Source organism: Hippopotamus amphibius, chromosome 17 (assembly GCF_030028045.1).
Source record: "Hippopotamus amphibius kiboko isolate mHipAmp2 chromosome 17, mHipAmp2.hap2, whole genome shotgun sequence".
Classification (NCBI taxonomy): Eukaryota; Metazoa; Chordata; class Mammalia; order Artiodactyla; family Hippopotamidae; genus Hippopotamus; species Hippopotamus amphibius.
In genome coordinates, this window is record NC_080202.1 from 14875733 (window position 1) to 14903288 (window position 27556).

The window sequence follows — 27556 nt, forward strand, 5'->3', positions numbered from 1 at the left end:
AAGAAATCAATGGAATGGAATAAACAGTCCACAGAAACAGACCTGCATATTTATAGGAATTTAATACATAATAAATGAGTCATTTTATATCAGTGGGGAAGGCACATGATGGTAGTTCTCATCCTATCATACTCAACACCCCTCTTTCACAGAAGTATTTGTAAATACCATCCATAGGGACAGAAAATGAATAGATAAGATAGACATCTACACACAATTTTTAAGTTCTACACACACACACACACACACACACACATGCTTCTTTCTAACCCAGTTTTGGATACACACATACATACATCCTTACAGAACTATAAAGAATAAAGGGAGAGGAAGAATCAAGATGGTGGAGTAGGAGGACGTGTGCTCACTCCCTCTTGCAAGAGCACCGGAATTACAACTAACTGCTGAACAACCATCAACAGAAAGACACTGGAACGCACCAAAAAAACCCATCCCACATCCAGAGACAAAGGAGAAGCTGCAATGAGACGGTAGGAGGGGCGCAATCGCCGTTAAAATCAAATCCCATAAATGCTGGGTGGGTGACTCACAAGCTGGAGAACAGTTATACTGCAGAAGTCCACCCACTAAAGTGAGGGTTCTGAGCCTCATGTCAGGCTTCCTAACCTGGGGGTCCAGCAACAGGAGGAGGAATCCCCAGAGAATGAGACTTTGAAAGCCAGCAGGATTTGATTGCAGGACCTCCACAGGACTGGGGAAAACGGAGACTCCACTTGGAGGGCACACAAAAAAGTGTGCTCACCAGGACCCAGGGGGAAGGAGCAGTGACCCCACAGGAGACTGAACCAGACCTACCTGCTGGTGTTGGAGGGTTGCCTGCAGAGGTGGGGGCAGCTGTGGCTCACCGAGGAGACAGGGGCACTGATAGCAGGGGTTCCGAGAAATGCTCATTGGCGTGAGCCCTTCCAGAGTCCACCATTAGCTCCACCAAAGAGCCTGTAAGCTCCAGGGCTGGGTCGCCTCAGGCCAAAATGACCACCAGGGTGGGAACACCACCCCACCCATTGGCAGACAAACAGATTAAAGTGTCACTGAGCTCTACCCACCAAATCAGATTAAAGTTTTACTGAGCTCTGCCCACCCAGCCCAACCCACCATCAGTCCCTCCCATCAGGAAGCACCCACGAGCCTCCTAGACAGCTTCCTCCACAAGAAGGCAGACAGCAGAATCAAACGGTATCAGCAGTATTTCATCTTGTGGAACTGAAAATCACAGCCACAGAAAGACAGAGAAAATGAAAAGGCAAAAGACTTTGTACCAGGTGAAGGGACAAGATAAAACACCAGAAAAACAACTAAATGAAGAGGAGATAGGCACTCTTCTGGAAAAAGAATTCAGAATAATGATGGTGAAGATGATCCAGGACTTTGAAAAAAGATTGGATGCAAAGATCGAAAAGTTGCAAGAAAAGTTTACCAAAGACCTAGAAGAATTAAAGAACAAACAAACAGAGATATGCAACACAATAACTGAAATGAAAAATATGCTAGAAGGAACCAATAGCAGATTAACTGAGGCAGAAGGGCGAATAAGTGAGCTGGAAGACAGAATGGTGATAATCACTGATGTGGAAAAGAATAAAGAAAAAAGAATGAAAAGAACTGAAGACAGCCTAAGAGACCTCTGGGACAACGTTAAATGCACCAACATTTGCATTATAGTGGTCCCAGAAGGAGAAGAGAAAGAATAAAGGGAAAGTAATTTATAAAAGAATAGCATATATTGTATTTCAACATATAAACGTATAACCACATTAGAAGACAGTAAGTTATCAAACACTTCTATCAGGCAGAATCACTGTAATCACCATTAATGCTACAGATACAAATGCTGACCACAGAACTGGTGACTCTAATGCCACAAGTGACACTGGGGACAGTGAACTGATTTTCTTAAATGGTGAACTCTTTGTAAAGTTCTAAACAGAACAGGATACAATCTTTGCTCTTTTTGACAAGACAGTCAAAAATAGAGGAAAGTTTAGCCGCATAAAAATACTTTTGCCACATAAAAATAATACTTTTTAAAAGTATTTAAAGTTTTATTTTATTTTGGGGAATTCCCTGGTGGTCCAGTGATTAGGACTCTGCACTTCCATTGCAAGGGACACAAGTTCGATCCATGGTCAGGGAACTAGGATTCCACAAGCCATGTGGCACAGCCATAAAAGAAAAAAAACAAACAAAAAACCATTTTATTTAATGAAAATAGAATGTGCAGGGACTTCCCTGGCAGTCCAGTGGTTAAGACTCTGTGCTTCCAATGCAGGAGGCATGGGTTCGATCTCTGGTCAGAGAACTTAGATCCCACATGCTGCGAGGTGCTGCCCCACCCCCCAAAAAATAGAATGGGCAAAACATATTTTGTGGTTACGTGTAAAAAGAACCTAGGTCCAAGGCTCATAAAATTATAGTTTTTCACCTGGATACATGTTCAGAGGAATTTCACCTATATGGATGGGGGTATTGAGATGCACAATATTTATAATTCCTGGCCCACATCAGAAACTGTTGTCAATATACTCTCCATAACTGTGACACATAAAAGCCACCCCATAAGTTTCTTAATGCCCCTCTTTAAGCATTGAAAACCCCTGGAATAAGACTGTTCAAAAAAAAAAACTGGACAACTGGATATTCATTTTGTGGAAAATTAATAGACCCATCTCCTCGAAATATTCCTAAATCACTAGAAGACAGAGCTGCGTAATTTCACATGATAAAAAACTATATCTCGGGTTTACCTGGTGGTGCAGTGGTTAAGAATCCACCTGCCAATGCAAGGGACACGGGTTTGAGCCCCGCTAGGGTAAGATCCCACGTGTCTCAGAGCAACTAAGCCTGTGTGCCACAACCACTGAGGCTGCGCTCTAGAGCCCACGAGCCACAACTATTCAGCCCATGTGCCACAACTACTGAAGCCTGTGCGCCTAGAGCCTGTGCTCTGCAACAAGAGAAGCCACCACAATGAGAAGCCCGCAACCAAGAGTAGCCCCCCACTCTCTGCAACTAGAGAAAGCCTGAAGGCAGCAACAAAGACCCAACACAGCCAATTAATTAGTTAATTTTAAAAAACAGTACATCTCAACATAAACTTCTTGCGTTTCTTTTCCAACTAGTAAACAAGTTGACCCCGAAGTCTCTGAGTTCTGCCAATTCCCCAACTAACCCTTTTTCCATTGCTTCTCTCAAACTTTTAAAACTCCATTACAAACTGCCTCTCGGAGGGAGTACATTATCATGTTTAAAAGCATTGACTTTGGTAACAGACAGATCTTCTGGGGTCAAAAACTAGCTCTGTTACCTAAGTATTCTGTGTGTGATATAGGTCAATTTACTCAACTTCTTGACACCTTAGATTCCTTAGCATAAAATCTCCCCTTTCCCTTTAGCCTCTTCCCTTTTTAACATGCACAAATCATCTCCATCCTAAGAAAACAAAAACAAAAAGGAAATTTCCACCAACGCTACCATTATTCCTCCTATTATCTCCATCTCCTCTCTATTCCTGGTCAAACTCTTTCAAAATAAGATCATGAATTAAATCAAAGACGTTAATGATCACATAATAGAACAATAAAAGGGATGGAAAGGGAGACTGCAGAACTAAGAAAATATACAAGGACTAAAACAACACCATTAACAACACCACTGGAGCCAACAAATAAATTAGAAACAGTAAAAAACAGAAAAGATGTAACTGAAATACTACTGACAAAGGTTTAAGATGATCACGTTTAATGCAGAGGAAAAGACAAAGATTGAGTAATTCTTCCAAATATCTGTTTAACTCTCTCATCTTACCCGATTCCACTTTTTCTTGGTCCTTGTCATCATCTAAATTAACACGTAATTTACTAATCTGTTAGATTAACTATTTATCACCTCTCCTCCTCCCACTAGAATGTAAGCTCCAGAAGGGCAGTGGCTTTGTTTTGTTTCACTGGCACAGAGCAGGGAATCACTAAATGTTCGTTGAATGAACTAATGAATGCATGATAATATGGCAGACAAATATGATCCTCCAAAAAGATAAAAAGCAAGTGGATCAGAAAATGTACTGACATCATGACAATAAATTTCTATGAAATGAAGGAATAGTTAAATATTTAGGTAAAAAGCAACAATGTATTCCAGGAAAAAGTAATTCAAAATCATTTGCACAGGGCTTCCTAGGTGGCGCAGTGGTTAAGAATCCGCCTGCCAATGCAGAGGTCACGGGTTCGATCCCAGCTCCAGGAAGATCCCACATGCCGCGGAGCAACTAAGCCCGTGTGCCAAAAAAAAAAAAAAAAAAAAAAAAAAATCATTTGCACCAAAACACACTGAACTTAAAGAATATAAAGAAAATACTCACCAGCTGTCCAAGCCAATAAAAAAGTAAGTCATCAAAAGTGGGATAAAATAACTACAGTATTGTATTTCCTCATAAAAACTTTCAGTGCCAGGGAAAATGACTATAGTCTACAAAGTTTTGAAATAAACTGTTATTCTAGAAATACTACACCCATTCAGACAGACTATTTAGGTGACAAAAGCAACAGGCAATTCATCATTCCTTCAACAATTAAGAATTTAGGATATAATGCCCCTATGAACACATTGGAAAACTACTTGACAATGAAATTAAGCTGAAGACTTCATAAATGCAAAGCACTGGTAAAAGGACTAGTAGAGTGCACTGAATCAAATTAAATAAAAAACCAAGGAATGCAAAATACGGGAATACAAAAATGATTAACTTAAAAAACTTAATGTAAATTCACACGGATGCTAAAAAAGTTAAAATTTAAAACCATTTATGATAAAAATTCATAGTAAACTAGAAACAGTAGCTAAAACTTAAAGCAAACATTACATTTGAGAAATTTTATACGCAATTCCCATTAAAGTCAGGAATGTAACAGTTTCTATCATTGCTTCTATTTATCTCTCTATCGTAGTTTCCAGACAATAAGACACACTCATAATCACACCAAAAAATAAAAAATATGAAGTAAAAGAACTGAAGAGAGACAAAATTATCCTTATTTACAGACACTATGTCTACAAAGGAAATCCAAAATCATCATCAGGTAAACTATTAGAACTATATAGGTACCAGAATTAAATCAACAATTACAAAAAAAATCAAAAGGTTTATACATTCTAGTAATAATAAATTAGAAAAAATTCCCCTTATACAATAACAAGAGTTACAAGGTACCTAGAAATAAATCTAACAAAAGATGGGTGTGACCCTCATAGAAGAAATGATAAAACTGTACTAAAAGACATATAAAACACCTGAACAAATAAATAAATATGCCATCTTTATATATACGAAAAGAATGAAATATTAAAATATCAATTTTCTTCTAAACTAATCTATAAATTCAATGCAATTCCAACCAAAATCCCTAGTTTTTTTTATTACGATAAACTGAAGGTGACACTAAAATTCACTTAAATGAACTAAGGCAATTTTAAAGAATAAGACAGGACACTATAGTGGAGAACAAGCTGAAGAGAACAGCAAGACAATGAATGACTTTGTAGATCAAAAATGAAGATTTTGGTCTTTAAGAGCAATGGGAAGTCAGTCAATAGTGATTTTAAAACAAGCAAGATGACTTTGTCAAAAGTGTGCAACAATGTATTGGAGAGGCTTAAAAGACAACCTGGGATGTCACTGAAAATGGCAAAGTATGGACCTAACATAAATTCTCTTCTCCAAAATAGCATAAAAATTAAAAAAGGGTCAGAATCAGCTTTTTAGAACTCTGTAAATTAACCAAAGGCTTACAGCAGTCCAGGGAGCATTTATTCAAGAACAGCTGAATCCTGATAAGAACTCTGTGGTGTTTTAACTTGCCCTATTTCCATCATCCCTTCCCTAGTGCCATGGTAGCCTAAAAACAAGAGACCACAATCACAGTACAGTAGAAAAATCAGCAGTCTGGCAGCCACTGCAAAGGGCAGATGAGGTTGCTTCAAAACCCCATCCCAGAGAATTAATGGACTTGTCTGGTGGTTCCCTGGAATACACCACTCACAAAGCTGTCTTTATTTGACTTGACAGAGTTGCTGATGTAAAACAGCCTTTTCCCTTGGGGTATCTGTCAAAAACAATCAAAGACAACTGTTGAACATCAGGGTGGCCTGAGGCAGTACGTTAACAGTTTTAACAGTTGGGGAAAACAACAGGTTAACCAAAAAGCTTAAAAAGAAGAAAAGCCAAGGAATGGAATGTCCACAGGAGGCTTTGAAATCTCCAAAATATTCCTGGGGATCATGAAGACCACATGCATACCCAGAACTTTGTGTGTGAGCAGGAAAGACTGGAGAAGGTCCTAAACTCTTAAGACTGATCTTGAGTACTGACATGAGGCTCTGCACAAGAAGCTTTGGAGGCTAAGGCAAAGTTGAAAATGCCTGGCTATGTATTGAAGGCATACCCCAACATGCACACAGAGCCCCTTGGCAGACCGGAGACTTTTTAGTTACAGGTGTTTAAGGAAGTCTCTGTCAAGTCATTAGCTGACCACTAAGCCAACCAAGCAGACTTCAGTGGCCACACACAACAATGAATACAGACTTTAAGAATCAGTTCAGGGAATTCCCTGGCAGTCTAGTGGTTGAGACTTGGCGCTTTCACTGCCATGGGCCCAGATTCAATCCCTGCTGTGTGGTACAGCCAACAACAACAACAAAAGATAAGTTCAGAAAAGTCACTAAGCAAAAAATAACAACCAAAAAAATCAGCAAAAACAACAAACCATGGGAAAAGGAGAAACTCTGATTTCCAGAGTTGCCATTTCTATTATTTTAAATGTTCAGTTTTCAACCCCAAATTATGAGACATACAAAGAAACAAGAAAGTACGATCCACACACAATAAATGTGTTCAGTGAACTAAAAGGAAACTATGTCTAAAGAACTAAAAGTATGAGAATGTCTCACCAAATAGAGAACACCAATAAAAAGAAATTATTTACAAAAAACAAACAAACAAAAACTAAAACAAACCTCAGGAGTTGAAAATATAACGATATGCATTATATTTCAGACTAAAAAGATTTTTTAAAAATAATTCACCCACATGTCAACATAAGTAAATTTAGCTAAAAACTCATAAATTTAACCAGAGATTCACAAAGCAACTTTACATCTATGAGGACACATGATTAACACCACCATTTCCTTCCTAGAAAAGAACAAAAATTCCTACTTCATCTCATCTTCATAATCTGGATTATTTCAGCAACTTCGGTAATGTTCTTATCCTACTGGGAGATAAAATGAGGACAGAATTCTCTTGCTGTTGCTCCCACTCCTAACAAAATTCTATCATTTGATGTTGTCCTTTGCTCTCTTCTTACATTTTCTTGTTTCTATTTCACTCATGGATAGCAGGTTAAGGGATGAATTTTTAGCAAAACTACACAATTAAAATCTCTAACTGCTTATACTACTATCATACATATCCAGTATCACGAATTTCTAGGAATTCAGTTTAGTAGCATATGATAAAAGTGTAAAAACATTCCTAGACATCATTAAAATAATCTAAATTTCCTACTATTTTCACAAATAATATGCTTTGTCATGTCTATATAAAAATGTCATTTTATTCTAACTATACCAGACTATCTCCAGGGAAATAGGAAATTATGAGATTGATAACTGATGAAAAACTGCAACCGAAACACTTTATTGATTCAGATGTACTATGATGTTCAGAGAGATTAAAATTTTAACTTTTTCTTACCATTAGCAAGCCAAACAGGCTTCCGACAAAAATTAAGATTCATTTCTCATTAGGAAAAACAGACCTATGAAGGCTAGTTTACTTATTCAAGAAACTGTTCTTAAAAGACTGGAATGAAAGTGGTGAAAGATTAAGAAACAGGCATAACCCTCCCAGACTTCAGACAATACTACAAAACTATATATAGTAACTATAGTAATCGAAACAATGTGCCTACTGGCACAAAAACAGACATATGGATCAATGGAACAAAAAAGAGAGTTCAGAAATAAACACACAGTCAATTAATCTTCAACAAAGTTGGCAAGAACATAAAATAGGAAAAAGACAGTCTCTTCAGTTAATGGTGCTGGGAAAGTTGGACAGCTGCATGTAAATCAATGAAGTCAGAACACACCCTAACACCATGCACAAAAATAAACTCAAAATGGCTTAAAGACTTAAACATAGATATGACACCATAAAACTCCTAGAAGAAATCATAAGCAAAACATCCTCTGACATAAATAATACCAATGTTTTCTTAGGTCAATCTCCCAAGGCAATAGAAATAAAACCAAAAATAAACAAATGGGGGACTTCCTTGGTGGCACAATGCAGGGGACCTGGGTTCGATCTTCCCTGGTCTGGGAAGACCCCACATGCCACGAAGCAACTAAGCCCACATGCCACAACTACTGAGCCTGCGCTCTAGAGCCTGTGAGCCACAACTACTGAGCCCCAGTGCTGCAACTACTGAAGCCTGTGCACCTAGAGCACATGCTCAGCAAAGAGAAGCCACATCACAATGAAGAGTACTCCCTGCTCACTGCAACTAGAGAAAGCCTGCATGCAGCAACAAAGACCCAATGCAGCCATAAACAAACAAACAAACAAACAAACGGGACCTAATCAAACTTTCAAGCTTTTACACAGAAAAGGAAACCATAAACAAAACAAAAAGTCAACCTACAGAATGGAAGAAAATATTTGCAAACAATGTAACCAACAAGGGCTTAATCGCCAAAATATACAAACAGCTCATTCAACTCAACAACAACAAAAAGCAAACACCCATCAAAAAACGGGCAGAAGACCTAAACAGACATTTCTCCAAAGAAGACATACAGATGGCCAACAGGCACACGAAAAGATACTCAACACTGCTAATTATTAGAGAGATGCAAATCAAAACTACAATGAGGTACCACCTCACACCAGTCAGAATGACCATCATTAAAAAGCCTACAAATAACAAATGATGGAAAGGGTGTGGAAAAAAGGGAACCCTCTTACATTGTTGGTGGGAATGTAAACTGGTGCAGCCACTATGGAAAACAGTATGGAGATTCCTCAAAAAACTAAAAATAGAAGTTGCCATATTATCCAGCAATCCCACTCCTGGGCACATACCCACACAAAACTATAATTCAAAAAGATACATGCACCCCTATGTTCATAGCAGCACTATTCACAACAGCCAAGACACAGAAATAACCTAAATATCCATCAACAGATGAATAAAGATGTGGTACGTATATAAAATGGAATATTAGCCACAAAAAAAGAATAAAATAATGCCATTTGCAGCAACATGGATGAACCTAGAGATGATCATACTAAACACAGTAAGTCAGAAAGAGAAAGACAAATACCACGTGGTAACACTTATATGTGGAATCTAAACTATGATACAAATCAAAATATCTACAAAACAAAAACAGGAACTTCCCTGGTGGTCCAGTGGTTAAGACTCTGCATTCCCAATGCAGAGGGCCCGGGTTCGATCTCTGGTCATGGAACTAGATCCCGCACGCCACAACTAAAGATCCTGCATGAAGCAACAAAGATCCGTGTGCTGCAACTAAGACCTGGCACAGCCAAGTAAATCAATAAATATTAAAAACAAAAACAGACTCACAGATATAGAGAACAGACTGGTGGTTGCTGGGGGGGGTGGGGGATGTGGGGGGGGTAGGGGAGGGAAGGAATGGGAGTTCGGGATTAGCAGAGGCAAACTATTATATATAGGATGGATAAACAACAAGGTTCTTCTGCATGGCACAGGAAACTATATTCAATATCCTGTGACAAACCAACGGAAAAGAACATGAATTCAAAGAATATATATATATATGTGTATAACTGAGTCACTTTGCTATACAGAAGGAATTAATACAATGTAAATCAACTATACTTGAACAAAATTTAAAAAAATAGTAAAAACAATGAAAATGTATTATGTAATCTGATAATTTGCAAATGTTTCTAATTTGGGAAATACATAATTACAGTCATGTATTTTTTAAAGCACTGATTTCCTTCTATTCTTCAAGAATTATAACAATGAAATAAACACAATTTTGAAAAAAAGATAAAAGATCATGTCACCAAAAAAAACCCAAACCAATTTTCATTTATTTTCCATTTACGCATGCATATAGTTTTGTACAATCATATAAACATATTTAATTTTATATTGTTTACTTCAACTTATTTCATGCTTTTAAATAGTTCCAATACTCTCTCTCATTATGCCTTCTATCAGATTAAATGTGTTATTTCCTTTTATATTTCAATATGATTTGGAAGCTAAGTATATTAGATGAAATTCTTCAAGTTCACCATGAATTTTTCTTTAAAATTATTTTTCAATTATAAAAACTATTGTTTTTATACAATAGTTTAAAAGTTATAAAATACAGAAAAGCATAAAAAACAAAATAATCACTCATAAGTCCACCAAAGACAACTACCATTAATATTCTGAAATGTTTTACTTTTTTCCTTTCATTTTATTTATAACAATTTTGTAATATACACTACACCTCACTTTACTTAGCCATGCTTTCACTGTTGAAAGTTGGACTGGTTCTAAGTTTTTACTATCATAGACAATCCTGAAATAAAGACTTCTGAATACCTATAAATTTTTAATGCAAATTTCTGACAATTTCCTCAGGAGAGATCTTTAGAAGGTAAAATTGTGGCACAGCTTCTGTCTTCTGATTGATACAGTGGATTAAATATACTTGATGCTTAAAGGATTGATACAAATTGCAAAACTGCCTTCCAAAAGGGGGCAATGATTTATACCAACAAAATTTTGAATTCCAAATTTTGCCACTTCACCAAAACCATAACTACTTTATAGCTTATGAAAATGAAAGCTTAACCTATAAAAGGACTATACTATGGCTTCTGAGTACTCAAAGTGCAATTACTGTTATCATCCACCATTTATCTGACATATTTGATATATATACATAACTAAATTAATGAAATTAAGCTATTTATAATTTAATACTCTCTTTTAAAGAGATCAAGAAGTTCTGTACTTTTATCCAACAGTGACAATTCTCAGGTTGTATGGATCATACCTCTTCATGGTATGTGAATTATATTGCAAAGCTGGATCTCACAAGATTATTATCTAGAAATGAGCATTTCAATTGCCAAGAGTAAAAGGAAAATTCATTATGCTTTGCAAAATGAGCAAGCATTTATCACGGAGAAATATCTAAGAGGAAGTTCCATGTTTATCATGCAACATCTATTTTAATCACTAGCCACTTTATAACACTTGTGAAACACTGGTTGTTGCACATACTTTGGATAATTGTATACATCAGGGGTCAGCAAGCTGCAGCCAAATCTCAGCCATCCCTCCTTTTGTAAATAAAGTTTTATTAGAACACATTTATTAGTCATGCTCATTCATTTACAAATTATCTAATGGCTGCTTTCACACTAGGAGATCAAAGTTGAGTACTTAGCTTGCAAAGCCTAAAATGTCTACTCTCTGGCTCTTTACAACACAGACAGCTAAAACATCTTAGAATAATTTTACTCATTCTTGGAAGCCAGCACAGACATTCAGATCCTAACTCATGGAGCTCATATACCAGTACAGAGAAAGACCTGTATGTAAATAACTTATAATATAAGGTATAAAAAACTAAATGCTCTAAGAAAGGTAAAGAGTGGCTATAATTTGGACATATTGGATGGAGAGACTTCCAGTGTGAAGAAAAGGAGAGCTGTGAAAGAATACAAACCCCAGTGTACTTTGTATAGAGAATCAGAGTTAGGAGAAAATGCTAATAAGTATTTTGAAACCAAAGCATAGGGAAAACTTTCAATGTCAGGATGAGGAGTTTAGATTTTAAATACAATTAGATTCAAGAGCAAGGAAGTAACAGTGATTAGAATTGTGCTTTAGGAAGATCAGTCTATCAACAGTATTTGAAATGAATTTGAGGAAAGAGTGGTGATAAGCAAACTAGTTACAAAGCTATAAAATAATCCATGAAAGAAGTAATGAAGGTGGTGGCAATGGGACTGCAAAGAGAGGAGGGACTGGAAAAAATGGAATAAACACATCACTATCACAGCAAAACCACTCAAACACTTATGACCAGACAGCAGCATTTGGATATAATATAAACCTTACCCATAAGGGGTAAAAACTCTTCATCTCCTCTACCTTTGAGCAAAATAACTGTTTCTATTTAGTTCTGATAATTTCAAAAAGAGGGGCTATTTAAATAATAATTTGAAGTGTTGGACTACCACTTTCTCCCATTTTTAAACTAACTCTGGATACAAGCACACATTAAAACAGAATTCATTTGCTAGGGCCCCCTCTGCTGGACCACTGGAATAAAAGTCTGATCTTAAATTTGGGCTCTTAATCGCTTCTGCTGAATTGCTGAAAATAAGAATAGCTGGATTTGCTTCAGAAGCTCCTCTCCACATGTATCAAATGCCCTCCTCAGGAGGGGAACCATAAAATATCTTTCTCTGTATTTCGCAAAACACCAATAATTTTATTGTTGCTTAACTGATTAATTTTTAAAGAAAAGCATTTTAGACTCACAGACATAGAGAACAGACTTGCGGCTGTCAATGGGGAGAGGAGTAGGGGACGGATGGATTAGGAGTTTGGGATTAGCAGGTGCAAACTATTATATATAGAATGGATAAACAACAAGGTCCTACTATACAGCACAGGGAACTATATATTCAATATCCTGTGATAAACCATAATGGAAAAGAATATGAAAAAGAAATGTGTATATATATATGTATAACTGAGTCATTTTGCTGTACAGCAGAAATTAACACAACATTGTAAATCAACTACACTTCAATAAAATAAATTTTTAAAAAAGAAGAGTTTTGGGAATTCCCTGGTGGTCCACTGGTTAAGACTCAGTCTTGCAATGCAGGGGATGCTGGTTCTATCCCTGGTTGGGGAACCAAGATCCCACATGCTGTGGGGCAACTAAGTCCACGTTTCACAACTACAGAGCCCATGCACCGCACTGAAAGATCCTGCATGCCACAACTAAGACCCAACGCAGCCAATAAATAAACATTTAAAAAAAGAGTTTTATATTCAAAGTTCACAAACATTTAAATAATATACAAGGATAAGCTGGAATTTACCAGACTGATTTTTTATAGGTAAGGAAATTATGCTAAAGACCAGTTTTATATTCTCTGCTCATTAAGAACTGCAGCTCCCTTGTCAGTTGGCTTCTGACTGGATTCTACATAGGAGAAAGGGAGCAGACAAGATATTTCTCCCTGCTTCTCTCTCTACCTAAGACTGAATCTCCCCAGCAGCTTCAACTCCTTTTGGAAAGTCCAGTTCCCACCAAGTAACCCTAGCCCCTGGCCTCCAAGACCCAACTCCTACCTGTATCCCTCCATTTAACCCTTCTTGCCTTTTACTACCGCTAATCTCTGGGTTGCTGCACCATCTCTTGTAGCTGCTCAAGTCTTCCATCACCCATGTAACCAATTCTCTGCATTAAAGTCTCTCTATGTAAAAGGAAGGAGGGTGGGAGGGAGGGCAGCAGGGAGGGAGGGAGGAAAGAGCAAAATGGACCTAGGCCTTTCTTTTCCGACTCTAGTGTATCCACTGTCCAGCTTCCACTAGCCTCATTTCACAATGGAAAAGTTCACATCAGTATATTTTCTAGATCATCTGTATAAATTCACCCTTCTCAAACTGGAGTATATGCTGCTTTGTATTACATGGGTATGCCAGGATGATTTATGTGAAACTGAGGCAGGTTAATAACAAAAGCAGGAAAGGACAAGGCAAACAAAAGAGAATGCAAACCTCAGGGAATAAGTAACTTATGGCCTCTTTCACAAAATCCTGCCATGGGCAGCCCAGACATCTGAGTCAAGGAGATAAGGGAAAACCTAACATCTGCACTCTGGCTTCTGTACCTTGCTCCCTCATAGATAAGCATAGCTATAGGCTCCCAAAAAGCGTGGGAACTGGCCTATAAAAGGAGAAACTTTCCTTTGGTTCGGGGCTCAGTCTTTGGATGTGAATCCACTGGGCCTGTACCGGTACAATAAACATTGCTTCCTGTATTACAAGCCTCGGTGTCCTGCCTACCTCTACCAATCCCTCCAACATTTCTGGGGGCTCGTCCGGGATCGGGAGACAGTATACAGAGATGGTGCTTTCGTCTCCCTTGTCTCCAGGGTGTTAGCCCTGGGATGCCAGGGGTGGTGACATCGCCTGGCGCCAGTGGACCAATTGATCCGAAGAAGATCAGCCCTCCCGGAGTGTCAGGGTGAGACTTCCGAGAGCACAACGGAACCCAGAGAGGCACAGGAACCAGTGCAGGGAGCACCGCCCAACAGACCGGTAAGAACCCGGGTTCCTTTTGGTTTAATAGGCCCGTCCTTAAGTGATGGAAGGGGAGCCTGATCACCTCCCATGAGTCACCCGAGTAACCTCCAAGACACTCTCAGGGGTAGAGGAGGTGAAACCACGACTCTAAGGTTAAAGGATTGGGCGGAGGGCTGGAGCTTGTTGAATGAATGCGAGTGAATGAGACAATCAATTAAGATCGAAGCGAGTGTTGAGTCCTGATCCGGTTCGTGGCAATCCTCATACGGCTTAAGGTGATTCTCTTTGGAGAAATCCTGACGTGGGGCTTATTCTGTCTCACCAAATGCTAAGAGGTGCCTGAAATTTCCGCGAGGGAAGCAGCCGGAGACGGACGAAATGCATTTCCAAAACCCGATTTTCCTACTCCTACCCTCCCTTGCATGTGTGCGTGTCGTCTGATAGGACGGGAGGAAATCGGTGGCAAGCAAAGTAAACATTAAAAAGGGATATTCAGGAAACTACGGACTTAAATTGACCCCTGGAAAACTCCGTACCTTGTGTGAAATAGAGCGGCCATCATTCGGAGTAGGATGGCCCTTGGAGGGCTCCTTGGATAGGGAACTAATCAATAAAATATATAAAGTAGTGACAGGAGACCCAGGATACCCAGACCAATTTCCCTATATAGACTCTTGGCAGGATGTAGTCCTGATAAAGCCACCTTGGCTTCAGTGCATCCGTCTAGCTCCATGTCAGGATATTTTTGCATTCCAATGGGAAAACCCTATAAATGGAGATAAGGGCCAATTGACTTGGACCAGATTGCCACAGGAGTTTAAAACTCCCCGACTGTCTTTGGGACGGCCCTAGCAAATGATTTAAGGGCTTATCCAGCCGACCAGCTGGACTGCACCTTGCTCCAGTATGTGGATGACCTTTTATTAGCTGGAAAAACCAAAGAAGGATGCATGGAGGGAACCCAGTGCTTCCTTACCCTCTTATGGGAAGCAGGCTATAAAGCGTCTAAAAGAAAGCTCAGATCTGCCAGGAAAGTGTAAAATATCTCAGGTTCCACCTTTCACAGGGACAGCGACAGTTAGGCCCAGAAAGAAAACAAGCCGTTTGCTCAATCCCAGTCCCTACAACCCGACGCCAGGTCTGAGAATTCCTCGGGGCGGCAGGCTTCTGTAGAATTTGGATACCCAGCTTCTCTATAATGGCAAAACCCCTGTATGAAGCAACAAAAGGGGAGGAAAGGGAACCATTAATATGGGGACAGGCACAACAGGAGGCATCCACCAGGCAGGGGTCTTCCCAGAGGGGGAAGGTGCCCATCAGGCAGGGGCCTTCCCACGGCGGGAGGGTACCCACCAGTTAGAGGCCTTCCCAGAGGGGGAAGGCACTGTGATAAACTCTGGTGTGAAGGTGTGTGTGAGTGAGCGCCCTGGTTCGTTCTCGTTCCAGGGCGATTGTGTGGCTCCACGGCCTTTGTGGTTACGGAGTCCAAGTGGGCCCTAACCTGAGGTTCCGTGGTGACCTCATATGGCTCAGGGCGGTATCTGTCTCTGGGGGACCCAGTCCCTCTCTATGAGTCAGATTCAAGTGGGACTCTATACCACCCGCCAAAGCTAAGAGGCACTTACGCTCCCCACAGGGACACGGCCAGGTGGGCACCTGAATGGCCTCCTCTTCGGAGGGGACACCCATCCTTGTTTGTCTTTGCGTCATCAACACAGGGGGGAATTGGTTACTGATTTGATTTAGAAATTGTGCATGTCCAAACGGCCCTTTTGCCCTAGGGCCCTTCGCCAAAGTTTTCTTAAAATTTTAAGGCTCACTCTCCCCTTCCGTCAGCTGACTCTTTGAGCCAACTTACTGAGAAATTAGGTTTTCCCCAAAAGACTTGCCCCTTTTGCCAGACAGATCTGCACCTCTCTCTCTAGGTCCCCTGGGCCGGTCCATGTGGAGCGGTACACTCTGATGGGTTCTTGTATACTTTTGCATTCTCATTGCGAGGCTGCATTCCTCTGTCACCCTTCCTTCATAATCCCCTGATTCCCTAAGGATTCCAGGCTCTTCACTTAGGCGAGGAGTAAGCATACTGCTCCTCCGCCTGCTCAGTGCCCTTGAGAGGGTCAACCACCCCAGACCCCCTCCGGAGCCCCACCTGAAGTTATTCCTCCGTGAACCCCATTAAAAGGGGCTGCCTCCTTTCAGCCCTGTCTCCCTGAGACATTTAATGATCAGGGCCATCTTCAGGGAGGCACAAAGTGGTGCTGTCTGGGAATACTGGGCTTTCTGGGAGTGGCGACATTGGCGCTACCTGGGTTATCAGGCCCTAGGATGGAGCCCTTTCCATGTGCACCCCTCTCCTTCCTAGACAAAGAAATAGATTACACTTGTTAACAAAGGAGAGACAAAGACATCTTAGGAGGAACTTGCTTGTACCTTTGAGAGGTAAATGTCTTATCTGGTCATCTAAGGATCACTTATCTCTGCTACCTTTTTAAATGAAGATTAAAAAAAAAATTAAAATAATTTAAAACTTTACTTGTCAAAGATAAATAGAAATCCTAAGTGTCTTTTCTGCAAATAGTAAAAGGGTTTAGCCATCTAGATAGGTGACCTCGATTTGTTCCATCTGCTAGAAGCCAATTTAAATCCAACCCTTTGTGACTGATGGCTTTCATGTTGTACCTGACTCAGTAATGAAATTTTAGAATGAGAATTATGAGGCCTCTGTGTTTGTGTGTATGTTCATGTGTATCTATATGTTCGTTGTAGGTGTATGGTATTGCCAAAAGAATTCATAAAAGAGCTCTAATTGGCTTTAAAAAAATTATTAAGCGCTTATAAATACTCAGAAAATAGTCTGGCCAGAATGAATTTCAGGTTCATGACATCTGGAAAATTCAGTACTAAACTGATATCTGGTATTGAAGATGGTTTAAGCTAATTGGTTTGATTAATACAGACATGTTTTAGAGTCATCAACATTAAGTATAATTTTTATATAAATTTTTATTGTGCCTAGATGTAATATAAGCTAAATAAAGTCTTGTTATATCTGTTATAAATTTGTCAGCATGGAAAGTAACCTGATGTAAAGAAACTTCTGAGGAAAGAAAATGTAAATGAGATAAGAGCTTTTAGATAAACTCTGTCAAGAAGAATTATGCTTTAGGAATATCTACTTAAAATAGTCTCTCCAGATCCTGGTAACTTGAGATTCTGGAGTTCCCCTAATTTAAGTGATGAAAGCTTATTGACCAGCTGGATCATTCCCAAATAAAATAAGATATTGAAACATAAATTACTGAACGTTGGCTTCCTTTTACAGAGAGACAAAAAGATATTTAGGACTATTGATAAACATGCTTGGTGCCACGTTTGGGGAAGAAAGCAAATGTTTTTAGAAAATATCACTGGTATTTACGTTCACCAATCTACAGAATGCTGTCACAAGGGACAGTTCATGGTTGCTTAAGGAAAGTAAGATGTATATTTTCAGTAAAGAAGGCCTGAGGAATGGAGTTACATTTTATTAAGAGAAAAGGAAGTAGGTCTGACTTACAGGTGACTGAATGGGAAATAAAGCAATGATACAGAAAGTGATAAGAAGGTTTGTGGAAAGTGGACCCCGAGAAAAGGGTTTTGTGCATGATCAGGACTGACTAAGTTTAGATAAATTTAGTTGAGTAAATTAATTTGGAAAGTAAGCTGGTGCAAAACTTGAATTTGGCTTTTCTCTCTGTTAAGAGGACAAGTTTTCTTAAAATGTTGAACTGCCTTTTGATAAAAGATTTTATGTTTCCTTACATTTTAAGTAAAGGGCCCCTGAAACATCCCAAAGAGAGATATAAACTAGGTTCATCTGGTACATTAAGTTACATAGGAAGTATTGTCAAATGAATAAATGTTAGATTTTAGTGCATGATAACTGTTATTAATATAGATATTCTAGAAATTGTATGGAGTTCCTAAAATTCTGATATGTCCTGGTAAAATGTTATCAGTCATAATTCTAGTTATTATCTTAAAATGTTGTATGACACAACAATAACCAAATTGATTGACCTTGCAATCAGATTTCAAACACGCCTTCTTAAGCCTTATGTCTTAAGACGATTCTGGTTTTATTCTGATGCCTTTGGAAAGTGCTTCCTCTTCAAGAAGATTTATAAAAATGACTTTTGGATAAATACAAGTTTCTGACTTTCAGACCATAATGCTGAACTGCGTTAAAAAAAATTGAAGAATCCTAATGAGAAACGTGATGGCTTCATAAGCTGTTAACAAAAGGATGTTACATAGTACTGAGTAAAATGGTGAATATGGTTATAAATTTTATGGTTTCCATCTAAAAATTACTGGTTTAAATCTGTTTTCCAGGTGTAAGGAAAACCTTCCCTTCAAACTAATTATGATTTACAATAATTTGATAGATTGTACATTTATAAGCAGGATTGAAACATTTATCTTTTCTCTCTCTGTTCCCTCCAGACATTGAAAACTCTTAGGTTCCCAGCAGCTTTATCAGATAAATCAGAAAGACTACCTCACTAACAGGTATAGAAAACTCAAGGCATTTTGGGAACCTTGAAAAGGGAGGAATTCAGCTACATTTGTTAGACAAAAATCTGTGATAAGCCCAAGCTCCTGGCATGGCTTTCCTAGCCCCGAAAGGTCTTTTAAAAGTCCAGTCTGAGGCTCCTTATAAAAGATTCAGCAAAGCCTATATGATCAATTATAGTTACATAAATTATCAGGCCAAGTTTCTTTTGAGACTAGACTTATTTTGCAAACAAATTAGCCTTAATCTGGTTATATTAGGTAAAAATGAGGGTAATTTTAGAGAAAAGATTATGTTTCAATAAATATTAAATGCCAGTTTTGCTGATGGAGGTCTGTATTTACTAAGATTCACTCCCTGGAAAGTTCCTTGCTATTGCGCTATAGTCATGTAAAATCCAACTAAATTTTTAAAAGGACACTCTAAGTTTGTCTCTGAAGCTTATTTCAGTAATTTCTCTTTGGATGATTATGGATACTAAAAGGACGTAATTTAAAAGACAACCTGCAACCTAGACGGAAGGACACTTATCAAAGGAGAAACTATACTCACACTAGGACGAGAAGAAGCCGACATCAGAAGTAGACAACCAGCCCAAGATGCTGGACCTGACTTGTATGAACATTTATAATATTTTCTTGACTTCTTGGACCTTTCAAATGTTTTTCTATCATGGGCACAATCCTATGCTAATTTTGAAAATCAATCCAATTGTTAGGTTTGCGGCCAATTACCTATGACTAGTACTTTTGGGTTGCAAGGCTCTAATTGGATGGCCCTAAGGAAGTTTGCTCTAAAAAAGTAAAAATTATAGTCCTGTTCAGGGATCCCCTCGCCTGGCCAATTAGTAATACCTGTTCAGATTTCTGCGACCCTCTGTGAAGCCTTGACCTCTTCAAAACCGGTTTGGCGTGGGAAGCTCGTGGCTTAAGTATTTACTTGTAACTCTATTGACGCTACTAGCTATATTATTTGTATTTTGCCTGCTTTGCAATATTATTGCTTCCCATATTACCAAATGTGTGTCAGACCGCCAACAAAAATGATGACTAGACTACTTGAAGCAGTCGATCAAATATATAGTTCTGTATGTGATCAATGATTGTAATAATGCAACTCTGGATATGGGAAGATGCAACAAGAGGGAATTTTTCCTGGACCATAACAGATTAGGAATACAGGTGGTCCAGAGAACTTTGGCTTTTGTTACAAAGACCTAGCCCAGTACTGGCACATTGAGTGGCCTATTGGCGAGACCTTCATCAGACCTAGGAATGAGCCTTCTAGCACCGTGGGACAAAATGGTCATGAAATGCCTCCCAAAGCATGGTCGAATTTATGACCATGAGGGGCCCCTGTCAACTACAAATTGGAACTTGCCATCTGCCTGTACAAGGACTAAATCACTTTGTGCTGCTGCAGCTACTGACCTTCCACATCCCCTGAAGAGAATTCAGGGTGGAGACCAGAAATGAGATACTCTGTGCTTTGGAGGATGGGTGGAACAGATCTTTAGATAGTTAGATATTTTCAGCAGCTGATTTTATGAGCCCAACCCTTGCATCTCCTCATATCCAGAAAAGCACTAAATCCCTACATGGTGACATCAGCTTGGGCAAAAGATGGGTCCTGGGGCTTCTGAACCCCAACTTACATGCTTAACAGAGTTATTCGGCTCCAGGCGGTAGTTGAAATTACTAATGTAACGGCCACCCATGCAATGATGCTATGGAAATATCAACCAATGAGTCAAGATGAAAATGATGCTATTGGACCTTAAGTCAGATCCAAGCATCAAAGGGGGGAATGCCGCAGGTTAATTTAATAACAAAAGCAGGAAAGGACAAGGCAAACAAAAGAGAATGCAAACCTCAGGGAATAAGTAACTTATGGCCTCTTTCACAAAATCCTGCCATGGGCAGCCCAGACATCTGAGTCAAGGAGATAAGGGAAAACCTAACATCTGCACTCTGGCTTCTGTACCTTGCTCCCTCATAGATAAGCATAGCTATAGGCTCCCAAAAAGCATGGGAACTGGCCTATAAAAGGAGAAACTTTCCTTTGGTTCGGGGCTCAGTCTTTGGATGTGAATCCACTGGGCCTGTACCGGTACAATAAACATTGCTTCCTGTATTACAAGCCTCGGTGTCCTGCCTACCTCTACTGATCCGTCCAACAAAACTACAAGATATGCATATTTTTTTTGTTGTGTCTACAGTGACTTAAAAAAACTTTGTATATTAAAACAAACCACAAGGGTACTGTCAATTTAATGGGGAAGAGCCTTCAACAAATGCTGTTGGGACAACTAGATATCCACCCACACGTAAAGGGTGAAATTGAACCACCTATCTCATATCGCATACAAGAATTACCTCAAAATGGATCACAGATGTAATTTTAAGAGCTAAAACTACAGGGCTTCCCTGGTAGCACAGTGGCTAAGAATCCGTCTGCCAATGCAGGAGACATGGGTTCAAGCCCTGGTCCAGGAAGATACCACATGCCGAGAAGCAACTAAGCCCCTGAGCCACAACTACTGAGCCTGTGCTCTAGAGCCCACAAGCCACAACTAACGAGCCTATGCTCCACAACTACTGAAGCCTGCAAGCCTAGAGCCGGTGCTCCTCAAGAAGAGAAGCCACCACAGTGAGAAGTCTGCGTACCATAACGAAGAGTAGCCCCCACTCTTCACAACTACAGAAAGCCCGCGCACAGCAACAAAGACCCAACACAGCCAATAAATAAAAATTAATTAATTAACTTAAAAAAAGAATTGCCCTATTAAAAAAACACAAAAAAAGCAAAACAAAAAAAACCTAAAACTACAAAATTCTTAGAAGAAAACATGTGTAAATCTTCATGACCCTGGATTAAGCAATGGTTTCTTAGGTATTGACACCAAAGCAGTAGCAACCTAAGAAAAAAAAATATATTGGATTTCCTCAAAATTGAACTTTTGTACTTCAAAGGACATTATCAAGAAAGTGAAAAGACAATTCACAGAATGCGAGAAAATATTTACAAATTACATCTAATAAGCACCTTGTATCTAGACTATATAAAAGAATCTTACAACTCATAACAAAATGACAAATAACCCAATTAAAAACTAGGCAAGGGACTCCCCTGGTGGCGCAGTGGTTAAGAATCCACCTGCCGATGCAGGGGACACAGGTTTGATCCCTGGCCCGGGAAGATCCCACATGCCCCGGAGCAACTAAGCCCATGTGCCACAACTACTGAGCCTGTGCTCTAGAGCCTGGGAGCCACAACTACTGAGCCCCAGTGCTGCAACTACTGAAGCCCAAGAGCCTAAAGCCCGTGCTCTGCAACAAGAGAAACCACCACAATGAGAAGCCCACACACTGAAGCGAAGAGTAGCCCCCACTCGCTGCATCTACAGAAAGCCTGCACGCAGTAAGAAAGACACAATGCAGCCAATAAATAATTAACTTAAAAAAATAGGCAAATGATATGAACAGACATTTCTCTAAAGATGACACATAACTGACCAAGGATATGGTCATCGGTAAAATGTAAATCAAAACCACAATGAGAAAGCTGTCTGGGACAGAATGTGAGGAAGCAAACTAACTGCAAAGGGGTATGAAAGAACTTTCAGGGAAGAGGCAAATTTTCTACATCTTGACTTGGGCACATATACTTGTCAAAGTCATCAACCTGTACACTTAAAAATCCATGAATTTTATATGTAAATTATATGTAAATTATCAACTTTTTAAAAGGTAAGCCATCTAGAGTCTATTTCTTCAACGGAAGGAAAGAAGCAAAGGATCAAATATGTTCAATCACCTAACTATGCTATTATATAATTAGTAAAAACTGAAACTGAAGTGATTTTTCTGCCAGAGCAAAGGAAGTACCAAATTAACTGATACAAATGTCTTTCAGAAATATAGAAAATGACTGAAGTATTACATAGGCACACATTTTGGGGGTTTTATAAACTGCTGTAAACTGTGGGCGTCATAGGAAAACACTGTTTTGGCTGCTAAACATAAAATGTTCATATTAGATGTTGTTATCAGCAATGCTAACTTTATACACTACCATAATTACAACCGAGTAATTACACTTAGAAGACACTGAGTAACCACAAAAAAGTAGTCTCATAAGAAATGAATAAAAATTTGCAATAAAAATTTCTAGGAAATTGGCGACATCTTAATAGTTTACTCCCAGGGATCTTTACACCAACAATTTTGTTTTATCAGTATTCGCTGTCAGGAATTACTTTGTATAACTGCTTAAAAATAACTGAAGTATGGGGAAAAAAAACTCAGATTACCCATGTATCACCTACAAAAAACCCCAAAAAACAGTGGAGCTTTCTCCTTTATTCTTTTTGATAATTCTGTAAATTATAATATGCTACAGATACGCTGTATTGACAAATATCTAAAGCAAGCAAAGACAATTCACAAGTTCAATTAAAATTTTTTTCCAACAATGCAGTAGAAAAACATAGTTTCCCTTACCTCCTCCTCATCATCAGACTCATTCCCAAACACTGACGGTTTTTGCAAAACAGGGTGCAACTGCTGTCCTTTCTTTGGCAAAATAAGCCCATACCTGCATTTTTTTTTTTGAAATAGAAATTACACCATTATATTTAAATGTTAAACAACAATACATCCACTACCTCTTTCAGATGAAGCTACCAAGTCAAAACATGTCATATAGCCTATGAAGATGTAACACCGGTTCTGATTTTCAACCAATTGAAAAAGTTCTAATATGCGCTAAGATTTTATAATTATTACTCTAAGTGATTATTTGTGCGCCAAAATCAAAATACCATTTTAATCAAAGAAAAGAAGTGAATGAAGAGTTCAGAAATGTTTTAGATAGTGAAACGATAGTAAGGTTTTAAAAAGAACATGTTAGTGGAAACCTCAGCTGATGTCCACTAAAAATAAAAACGCTCTAAATTAACCTTGTGATCTAACAAGAATCGAGAAATGCTCTTTTTTCCCCCTACTCCGTACACAATCTTAAATAAGTTATTGGATAAAAGTTGTCACCCATTAAAATTTTTTAAAGATTACATTAACTGAAAAACCCAAGTAGCCATGGGGCAAATTGCCATTACATTTTATTAAGCTCACTTGCTTTGTCTTGAAGCACCTGAAAGAACCATCTCATCAGATCCAACTCATTTAGTTTCTCACGTTTTGGCCATTAAGATGCAGAAATCACGGGAAGCCACATCACAAGTGAGGATTATACATCAAATATAAAATTTCCAAGCACATAAAACATTTGTCTCTTTTGTGGCAACGTACTCCCCAATTCTCTAAATGCCTACCCTTTGCTGTGGCTTCTTAGCACAACCTTCCTAAACCCAGAAGGGAGGGCGAGAATCAGGACTTGAGCTGCCAAGGAGAACAAGGCCCTCTAAGAAAGCCAAGAATTGTCTCTCTTCTCATTGCCCCTGAAAGCATCCAACCGGGGAGAAACTCAAGCGCGGGGTAGGAAGCAAGACTGAGGGGCCTCAGACCGAGCTTTTGGAAAATAGAAAAGTCTCGCTCTCTGCCCCTCAGCCTAACTTCCTTTATTTCCTCACAAGTTTCTCCCTCAAACTTCGGGCTTCCATCCTGGAAAATGTGGGGGGGGGGGGGGGGAGATGGGAGTATATGTTCCTCGGATTTCTCGCTTTCCCCCATCTCTATCCCTGAGGACACAGCCCCTTTACTTCCAGCGCACTTTTACTGCTCGGCCAAAGACACAGTCGCCGTGGTGTCTCACTCCCCAGCCTGACCCTAACTCCCGGATCACTCACTGCCTGCCCGGAATCGCCATCTTGCTCCCGTCTCCGCTGAACGTGGCCGACGCCGACGTGACGCTGACGCAGACGCCGACGTCGTCACGTGAACTCTCGCGCGAGACTGGGAGGCCTGGAACCGGCCTATCGGCTGGGTTCGCGTTTTGGTTTGTTTCCGCACCGCTGGGAATCGAATCCTTGGCTTTGGGCATTGTTCGGAAAACCGATAACCTGCCCCGAAATCAGTGGGAAGAAAGGCCAGTGGTTTCCCAGAGAGTGGTCCCCGGACCAGCAGAATTGGCATCACCCGGCAATTTATTAGAAATGCAAAATTTCCAGCTCCTTTCCACACCTACGGAATCAAACTCTGGGATGGGGCCCAGAAATCTGAATTTTAACGACCCCTCCAGGTAATTCTGATACTCCAGTTTGAAAACCACTGCCCTAGGCTATCAATTTTTCCCCCCGAGGTATTCAGTGTGCGTATACCTGGCTCAGGGTAATTTGGCAGAAGATGAAAATCTGTATGCTCAGTATTTCATTATAGGACAGAAATGATTAACAATACCATTAAGGTACCACGGGGTATAGGAAGTAAAATCATATATGATAGTTTTTTTTAAAATGCTAGTCACATTTCACCTGTGGACTCACTCATTCTTGGCCAGTTCCAAACTAGTCGTACAGCAGTCAAAGAGATCTCTTGAATTACCGACAGGAGGATGTTAAAATCTCCAACTACAATTGTGGATTTGCCTATATCTCCTTTTACTCCTGTCAGGTTTTGTTTCATGTATTTTGAAGTTTTGTAATTAGATATATAAACATTTAGGATTGTTGTGTCCTCTTACATTGACCCGTATACCATTAGGAAATGATCCTCTTTATTTTTTAATTTATTTTTATCTACTTTATCTGATATTAATATAATCAGCATTGTTAGCGTAGTATATCTTTCCCCATCCTTTTACTTTTAACCTATTTTAATCAATTTGTGTCTTTTATATTCAACGTGGATCTCTTGTTGATAGCATATAGTTGGGTCTTGCTTTTTTATCCAGTCTGGCAATTTCTTCCTTTTAACTTGGGTATTTAGAACATTTTCATTAAAGCAGTTATTAGTATAATTGCAATTTGTTTTTTTTTTTCTATCTGTTCTTTGTACTCCCCCCCTCCACCTTCCCCCTCCTTTGAATTAATAAATTTTTATGACAGCTTAAGATTTTTATGATTCAGCTTCTTTGTTGGCTTATTGGCCATACTTTGTTTTCTTTTTCTTTTTTTTTTAAAGTTTTGCTTTAGGGTTTCTAGTACACATCTTTAACTTATCACAGTCTACCTTCAAGTAAGAATATAGCCCTTTATGTATAGTGTAAAAACTTTATAAAAGTATACTTCCATTTTCCCTCTTTGAGACTTCGTGCTATATTTGTCACACATTTAACTTCTACCTATATTATAAATGCACAATAAATTATTTTTGCTTTCAACAGTCAATTATCTTTTTAAAATATTTTTAAATAAGAAAAATATTGTTTATCCACGTATTTACCATCTATCATGTATTCATATCTTTGTGTAGATCCAGATTTCTATTTAGTATAATCTTTTTTTTTTAAAGCAGGAAAGGGTGGGGTAGTGGGAGAAGGAACTGGATGAAGATGGTCAAAGGGTACAAACTTCCAACTATAAATTTTAAAAAGTATTAAGATGTAATGTACAACATGATTAATATAGTTGACATTGCTGTATGTTATATATGAAAGTTGTTAAGAGAGTAAATCCTCAGAGTTCTCATCATAAGGTAAAATATTTTTTCTTTTTCTTTTGTATCTATATGAGATGATGAATGTTTACTACATTTATTGTAATCATTTCATGATGTGTGAGATTTTGGTTTTGGTACTTGATCTTTGTTTTGGTACTTGTTTTGGTACTTGATCTTTGACCTTAGTTCCTGGTTCTCTGGGTGGTAGGGGTTTTTTTTTTTTTTCAGTGAGGTAACTCTTGGTGGGCTTCTGGATAGCATCAGGATGGGGGCTCATCACCAGAGAGACCACACCATAATTAGAAACGTGGAACTTTCCACCCCACCCCACCATCCTCCAGGAAGGAGAGAGGGGGTTTTAAAACAAATTAATGATTGATCATGCCTACATAACGAAGCCTCCATAAAAAACCCAAAAGTATGGAATTCTGAGAGCTTCTGGAACATATCCACCTGCCCGGAGGGTGATGCACCTCAGCTTCATGAGGACAGAAGCACCCTTCCTGACCCCACCTGTGTATCTGGTTGTTTACATGTATACTTTATCATATCCTTTATATAATAAATAGGTCAATGAAAAACGAAAGAAAAATATTATGTTAACTCACATATTTACTATTTCCAGTGTCTCCATATCTTTGTGTAGATCAGGTTTCTGTTTAGTATAAACATCTTTTTTAAAAAATTATTGAGACATGATTCACATACTATGCAACTCACCTGTTTAAAGTGTACAATTCAGGACTTCCCTGGTAGGCCAGTGGTTAAGACTCCACACTTCCACTGCAGGGGGCATGGGTTCAATCCCTGGTACCAAAACTAAGATCCTGTATGCCGTGCCATGTGGCCAAGAAAAAAATTAAAAAATAAAAACGTACAATTCAGTGGTTTTTAGTATATTCAGAGAGTTGTGCTACCATCATCACAAGCAATTTTAGAATACTTTCAGTACCCAAAAAAGAAACCCATGTACCCATTAGTCACTCCCATTTTTCCCCAACCCCCACCCGCAACCCTAGGCAACCAGTAATCTA

At 39.0% G+C, this 27556-nt stretch overlaps 1 protein-coding gene across 4 annotated transcripts in view; it reads right to left on the reverse strand.

The window, feature by feature from the left end:
- The window catches only part of NSRP1 (nuclear speckle splicing regulatory protein 1), a 67689-nt gene extending 42855 nt beyond the window's left edge, over positions 1-24834 (reverse strand). The window contains exons 1-2 of one of the 4 annotated variants that reach the window (XM_057714974.1): positions 24773-24834; positions 23469-23562 (exon numbers count right to left, since the gene is read on the reverse strand). In XM_057714974.1, coding sequence (XP_057570957.1) covers positions 23469-23562; positions 24773-24792 — 114 coding nt within the window. In that variant the 5' untranslated portion in view covers positions 24793-24834. Of the gene's footprint in view, positions 1-23468; positions 23563-24098; positions 24225-24772 lie in introns of those variants that run through there. The other 3 variants (XM_057714972.1, XM_057714975.1, XM_057714976.1) reach the window with 3 other exon arrangements.
- Between the last annotated feature and the right edge of the window lie 2722 nt (positions 24835-27556).